Genomic DNA, 7,943 nt, shown 5'->3' on the forward strand with positions numbered 1-7,943 from the left:
TACGTGTTACAATCCAGCTGTACAATCTTTATACATTCTTCTTTAGGACCTGTGTCAAAGGTCTTAGAGCTTGTGTCATTGGCATCAGTCTGACATCAGTTTGAGGCTTTGAAGATCATTTGAAATTCATTGACAGTTTGACATTTGACCTGCAGTTGACTAAGTTCTGACTCTGCATCTGACCTGCATTAAGCAGTTTTAGCATCCCTTAGACTTGTGTGGGAATGCAAAACCCATTTAAAGTGAACTAAAGCCCATTGACACCGACCCTTAGACTTATCAGGCAGGATTGTCACTTTCTCACAGGTGATAATGTATCTTGTTATATTTCTAACTGTTCTTCTATTTGAGGAGGAACAGTTAGGAATGTCCCTATTTTAGGACCAAATCCCTCTTTCCATCTTTCCTCTGAAATTGTCCTTCTTTACGTCTAATGTAGAGATCTGTAAATTTAACTATTACTACTACTACTACTTCCTACTCAATAAAAAAGACCAGTCCTGAGCTTTAAGTTTCCACTTAGAAACTCCCAAATATAATATAATTTAATTTTTATTTTTAAAAAAACAACACTATTAAAAGGGTATGCCATTTGTCAAATAGCATTGATATAGAATTCTGTAATTCTATACAATTCTAGTTCTGTAATGGCATTTAGTACCTTTTCAGACATGGGCATATGATTACAGAATAATTGAGAGTGGCTTAGTGGTTGCCTATGTGACATGGCAGTGCTAGGGTCTCAGGTTTAGGTTACAGTAGGCAAGGTATAATTATACATTTTTATAATCATATGTTCTACAAAACAAAACAATCCCAACTGCAACTATATAAGTGTCTTTGTACTTATTATATCTTAATACATTTATAACATGCTGTATATATGATATATGATTATGTCTTTATTTCATTATAATTTTTCTCCCTTTCAATTTCAGACGTTGCCATGGGACCTGTGGACGGTAAGGTTTATCTTTACTGTTTAATATGTAATATTGTGGGTAGTGTGATTATTGAAGGTGCACATCAGTTAAACATTCAATGTTTGTATTGTAACTAACTTAGGGTGAAAAAGCACCATCTGAAAGTCGTTATTTTCATCCTAAAGTTCATACTCTGCAACTGCTTATCTTTCTACCTAAATAGCAAACGTAGTTGTAATGTTAGGTTTATTGTTGGGGAAGGGGTTCGATGTGAAGGAACAGGCTAAGGGTTAAATCCTAGTTAGGAATTATCTGTTAAGGGCTTGTTTAGTGTTCAAGTAGAGGAAGGTTAAGTGTGGGGGGGTCATTTAGTGTAGGAAATCCTCTTATTCTTCTTTAGGGCAGCTACAGACTTTATTTTTTATCAGTGCCAGAAGCCGTGCACTAAAAAGCAAGTAGCGCAGGACTTCCAATGGAGAGAAAAATGGTGTCACTAAATACCTACAGATGGAGGCATAACAGAGAAAGAAGAAAATGCAGTCCTACCCAGAAGCACAGTGAAAAACCGAATGACCTGCAAGGAATAACATAAAACTGATAAAAAGCAAAGAAAGAACAGCATTTTTAATGAGCCTGTCAGAAAAGTAATCTTGAGCTTTTAATCATAGGATTATAATAATCTTAATAATCGTAATCATAATCATAATCTATTTGTATCATTATCATAACGTACTTGTTGGTGAAAAAGCAAGCTCCGATGCAGTCACTCTAATTCTTACATCACTATGTAGAGTCGTTGACCCGAATCATAATCAGTTCCATGATCGGTGACACTAGTAACAAAGCAAGGATGACAGACCTGGAACTGGCACCTACAAAAATAATTTAGGAATAGTACTTGCCAATATTCAACTGTAATTTTTCTGACTTAAGGTTCTCTTTATTAAGTTTACATGTGTAGGTAGCAAACCATAACATACTGTACCATAACATGACCATACTAAAACATAACTAGAAGTGCAACTGAAGCCAAAACAGTTTTTTTCCAGTTTTGTGTAGAGTAGAGAGGGATTAGAATACTTGTCAGGTTTTTATTACTGCCTGGGTCTTCATTATGGGGATGCGCTCTCTCTATTTCTCCTGGTGACTGTTATCACCAAAAGTGAAACTGAAAAAAATCCCACATTTTTGGTAGTCATCAGAACAAAATTAGATGGGCCATCTTCCAATGGGGGCACTAGTTTTAGTTATCCTTTTGACCATCAGGGATTTCCATCTCTTTGAGTGATTTTCTCTCACTTCCTGTTATGGCTTATGGCAGGAAGTAACAAGAAATTTCCTCAATGGGACACAGATGACTAAAAAAAGGTCATGGGGTTATAATCCTCCGTTCCAAAACAAAAAAAGGTTTGGTTTCAGTTCTACTTTAAGGAGAAGCTATATTGCCTTTTGGTAATTTTATAGCTTGCGATTTTCTAAAATTGACGATGTAATTTTTTTCATAACATCAAAATGTTTCAAATTAACATTCGATACAAGTGTTTTCATATTATTTATTTCAAGTGGTAATTATGAGATGTACTTGCAGTATTTTATATTCACCTGATTTAAAAAAAAAGTATTTTTAAAAGGTGTATATTTTGTAGTCCTGAACCTAATACATACATAAGAAAATACAGGCCTAAACACTGAATATTCCCTTTAGAATACATATATGTGAATTAAGTATAAAACACAGTGGGTGGGGGGGATTTTTTCAAACTGGAGCAGACAGAATCTGGAGTAGTTGCCCATAGTAATCAATCAGCTTCTTTCTTCAGTTTGTTCAGTTAAGATTTGAAAAGGAAAGATAGAAGCTGATTGGTTGACATGAACAGCTGCATCAGATTTTGTCTACCCCAGTTTCGATAAATTCCCTTTAATGCATGCTTCGGTAATGTTAATCTAGCTTCTTTCTGTCTCTGCAGACAAACAATGAACTGGTCCAGCCAGTAAGTATGTTGCACACAGTGTGTGGATATCGAATATGTTATTTGTTACCCTGGGTTCTTTTTCCTGCACATTTTATTTTAGTTTAACATGCTTCTCTATACTTTCATTATTGCCATAATATTCTCATATTTTCTCATTTCCTTTTTTTTTGTCTGCATAAAGCCCGACACCTCAAAAAGTCTGTCATTATGTAATCTGGCCATGGCTAAGACCTCAGCATGTGGGTCCGGAGAAGAATTAAATACATCAGAAAATGATGTAGCTCTGGGTAGATTAGACCTTGAAAGTAATAGAGACAGGCAGGATGATAACGAAGATTTAAACATTTTCTGGGAGGGGCAGACAGACTTTGTTTGTCAACAGGAAGTATTCTCATCAGAGATAAGTGAAGAGAATGTGGATAATGAACAATCTATAAAAGACGTTTCAAATTGTGACATGGTATTGGTGAGTGACGATAGTGTATTTGAAGATATCCAGCACAAACAAGAAGACAATGACATTGAAAAAGAATATATGACAAAAACACATTATGATGAATGTGAAAATGACCTGACTGAAGGCATGAATATATCTGATGTTGATCTAGAAGATATCTACAATGCAGTCCAAATTGAGGAGGCCGGGCATCTAGATTATCATACATCAGACAGCGAAACCATTAATGACAGCGAGAAGACTGATGCAGATGTTGTCCAAGATGATGTGGGGCAAATTAGATATATATCATCAGACACCAGAACAGAAGATGCAACTGATGTAGGTTTTCTGGAATGTAAAAGTCAAATAGATACATTGGTTGATGAGCACCAAAGACATGAGCTGATACATCCAGAAATAAATAAAACAGAATATTTGGAGGATAATGAAACCTTTGTTGAAGAGTGTATTAGTGAAACCGAAAACGTGTGTGTGTATACTGATGAATATAGGGCAGACCACACTGAAAGCTGCAACACCATGATTCAAGAATTAGGTGAAAATATAAAAAGTGACCTTTCTTGTGATAACACAAATGACCATCCTATAGATCAGGAAGGAGATGCACTAGCTAAAGGAGATGATGTAATTATGTCAGACACTGGATTTATTGGTTGTCTTGACATAGATAGTGACAAGATATGGCCAGAAAATTGGGATCCAAGCTGTACTACAGATTCATGGGGTGAGTCTTATCTAAGAGACTGCCAAGCACATGAATTCTCAATCCCAGATCTAAATTCAGCATGCATGAATGAGGTCTGGTTTTCACAAGCCACTGATAATTTAGATAAAAGTGAACAGATGTTGGCTGAAAATGAAAACGAGACACAAAGTATGTCCGTGAACCAGCCTTGCAGCAATTATAATGAAGCAAGTTCTAGTCCCCAAGCCATGTTTTGCATAAGAAACTCCAGAAATGTTAGCTGTGAGCATCCTTCTAGCCCTAGAGAACATGAGACCAACAGCTCAGATTTATCAGAAGATGAAATTGCTAACCGGAAATATGGATTTCTCTACCAGGAACTAGACCATGACAAAGAAGAGGTATCTCTGCTTTCTCCAGTGTGTAGATTACTAGAGATAAAGATCCTTCATTATATTGGACCCTATGCTTTATACCCTTTTTACTATGACCCACATTTGTAGCATATTGCAGTACTTCCCTTAGTATAATAAAACTGTATATAGAGTAAACATAACACAAGTGGGCTTATTTTATAAAGGGACAAAGAGCCACTCTAACCAATGACAAATCAGCTTTGATTTTCCTGGCCTATTCAGACTAATAACAGCCTTAGATTATGCACATGACTAAGCTTTTTTTTGTTTTGCTATTCATTGCACACAAATATATCACATAGGAGTTTACGTGGAATAATTATTTAAATCATGGGTCTCAAAGCACCGGCCCACCGGCCAATTGTGGCCTGCGAGCCAGTAGTATGTGGCCCTCAGTCAGCTGACAAGTCAGGAACACAGTCACGGACCACGTACCTGACTTGCAGGAGCAGCTTCACGGTCTGCATCTCTGTCAGACTCAGACCGCATAGCTGATTCTCTGTGCCGACACTCGGATCCTTTTGGCCAGCTCCCTGAAATCCTTCAGTGAACGCTGACTGAAAGGATGGATTATCAAGGTCTGCACCAGACCTTGCTAATCAACCACTGGATCACCAGGGATTGTGCCTCCTTGCCTCCTCCCTGCAAAAAGGTAAGCAGGAGAGGAGGCTCTTTATTTTATTTTATATGTGTGGGGGGGGGGGGTTGTATTATTTTAAATGTGCAGGGGTAGGGTAGTGTATTTTGTTATGTGTATGGGGAAGTATATTTTTTTATATGTGCAGGGGTAGTATTTTTTTTATGTGTATGGGGGGAGTGTATTAGGCTCCATTCACATCTGTAAGTTTAGGTGCGTTTAGGGATTCCTGCATCAGGAACTTGCAGCAGACATCCCTAATCTGGTGTTGAGAAGCGGCAGCTGTCACCCATTCAAGTTAATGATCAGGTGACAACTGCTGCATGTAAATGCCTGCACACTGCATGTTATAGTATGTGATATGATTACATGTGGTTAGGAATCAATCACTATCCCTGGACGCATCGACTGTGCGGTTGCAGGAAAATGAAAGTTCCTGACCCAGGAATCCCCAATCGCACCTAAACTTACAGATATGAATGGGGCCTTATTGTGAGTATATTAGTGTCCGTAGTACCATATCAGATATAGTTAAATTTTATTGGCAAGCAGCCCCCATGGGAGAAAAAAATGTGTCGAGTGGCCCCCAAGTGAATTGAGTTTGAGACCCCTGATTTAAATACCTATTGACAAAACATTATATTTAGTCAAATGTAAAGATCAGTCTATATCTACAAAAAGAAATGTTTACATTGTTGTAGGACTGTAAGTCTTTAGCTTTAGCAATACATACATTTTTTTAACAAAAGAGGTACATTTTAGGTTCAATTTTAAATGAAAATAGTTTTGAAGCTGCATAGATGATGTAATTACCTGCAGTTCTTTGTTGAGTCTTCATGCAGACTTTGATGTTCTTAATTCCTAATGCATTCCCATTAGAACCTTTAGATATAGAATCCGCTTGTGACTGACATAACTGGCATCCTCTCTCCTTAAACCTCTTCATGATATTTCATCAATGACAATATTAAATGTTAATGTTGTGCTTTTCCATTTCTTTAAGGCATCCAGTGGTGCTTTCAATGGATTCACACAGGTAAAACCCATTTCCAGATAATGTAAAACGTATTTATCACTCACTATGCAGAATACATAAAAGACTGATAAATCAACTAAAATAAAGGTACGCATCAGTTGCATATAAAATAATTAAGTCATTAAACTGATTTTTTTTTTATCTTGCAAGGATCTTAGAATTCTGTGGCCCATTCACACTTGCAAATATGGCTGGATAGCATGAGTCTCACAAAATCCCCCACGAGACTGATGTGAGGTGCTGTACACTCTACAGCAAAGAGTGCATTCTTTCTTTCCTTTTCCCAGTGCACAGCCTGCAGCTACCGACGGTGTAGATGATCGCACCTGAACTCAAACAGTCTGTGTCCAGGTCGGATTTGTGCATTTATGTGATTTGTGCATTTATGTGATTTGTGCAAAAAGCTGCCGGCAGTGGGCCGCTTCCATTGTATTGTACAGCTCTTTCTGCCTGCAGCAGATCACATGAGTCTTACAGAGGAATTCAGGAGACTTATGCGATCTGAACCCATTTGCAAGTGTGAATGGGGCATTTACTTTTCATTTTAGCACATTTATTACTATATTCCTATCTGTTTCTGGTGTAGAGGTATTGCAAACACCCTGTACCTGTGGTCTTAAATTATATTCATTGACTGTTTCATCACTACTGAAAGTTTAGTGAATGTCACATTTACAAGTGTGAATGGGGCCTTTACTTTTGATTTTAGCACATTTATTACTATATTCCTATCTGTTTCTGGTGTAGAGGTATTGCAAACACCCTGTACCTGTGGTCTTAAATTATATTCATTGACTGTTTCATCACTACTGAAAGTTTAGTGAATGTCACATTTACTGATTTACTGTATAATAATGCCTCTAGATAAATATGTCCCTATATATTTAAGCCCCCATTGACACTTGTTTAGTGCAAATGCACAATTTTTTTGATTGCACTGGACCGGAACGCAGGCATTGATGTGCCATGCCTTCTGATGCAGGTGATCGCACTATGGTGCTATTGACTTCAATGCACCACCACGCCCCCTCCCGCCCCAGAACGCAGGAGGGAGTTTAGTATGCGGTGCAGTGGGTTCCAGCAGCTAACCCCTCTGGAACATACTGTCAGTGGTGTAAACAAGCCCTTTGTACTGCTTTGTATTTGTTGCCCAAATGTATTATTTAAATTGTAAAAGGAAAATATACAACACCTGCTGAAGCATATGTCATACACTAAATATTAAATCTTGTGTTACTGAGCAACAGGGTGAAAACATATAACAGGTATAAAGAATGTGATAAATAAATAATGTGATGTTTGTTCTTTGTGATCAGTTGCACTGTAAGACGAGATGCTTTGCTGGTTAAGGATTATAAAGGGACCAACCAACCCCTTCTGTAAACTAAAAGGATATTTAATGCTAAAGAAGAAATCAGTGGCTACAAGAGAGGGAAGTCTGACAAGGGTTTTGAGAGGCTTACCTTACACCACATTAAGTGGGGAAGAGGGTCAGCATGAGGCCACACTGAGCAGGGTCAAGCCCAGGTTTGAATCATGCAGTAAGTCTCCTAACCCCACCCCTAGTAGCATCCTTGACCAGGCAGGTGCCTCTTCTGCAGTTGCTGGAGGAGAAGAAAAAATGTCCCCTAAGCTACCTCTATGCCCAGCATTTCAATGGCAAAACTGCTGAGTTTACAGCAGCCGAGCCGAGGCATATGTGAATTGTGAATAGCCCGTACAGCACCCCCTCGGTTCTCCTGGGGCCGAAGCTAGCCGAAGGATCGGCCGAAGCTACGGCCAGATCCTTCAGCAGCTTTGTGAATAGACCCCA

General features: G+C 38.2%; 1 protein-coding gene across 1 annotated transcript in view; it reads left to right on the forward strand.

Annotated features, from left to right (window-relative positions):
* The window catches only part of AMPH (amphiphysin), a 171,884-nt gene that overhangs the window by 141,144 nt on the left and 22,797 nt on the right, over nt 1-7,943 (forward strand). The window contains exons 13-15 of the mRNA XM_018558778.1: nt 939-962; nt 2,891-2,914; nt 6,098-6,130. Coding sequence (XP_018414280.1) covers nt 939-962; nt 2,891-2,914; nt 6,098-6,130 — 81 coding nt within the window. The remainder of the gene's footprint in view (nt 1-938; nt 963-2,890; nt 2,915-6,097; nt 6,131-7,943) is intronic.

The sequence above is a fragment of the Nanorana parkeri genome, unplaced genomic scaffold (assembly GCF_000935625.1).
Source record: "Nanorana parkeri isolate BGI_ZX_2015 unplaced genomic scaffold, ASM93562v1 scaffold357, whole genome shotgun sequence".
In the NCBI taxonomy this organism is placed as follows: Eukaryota; Metazoa; Chordata; class Amphibia; order Anura; family Dicroglossidae; genus Nanorana; species Nanorana parkeri.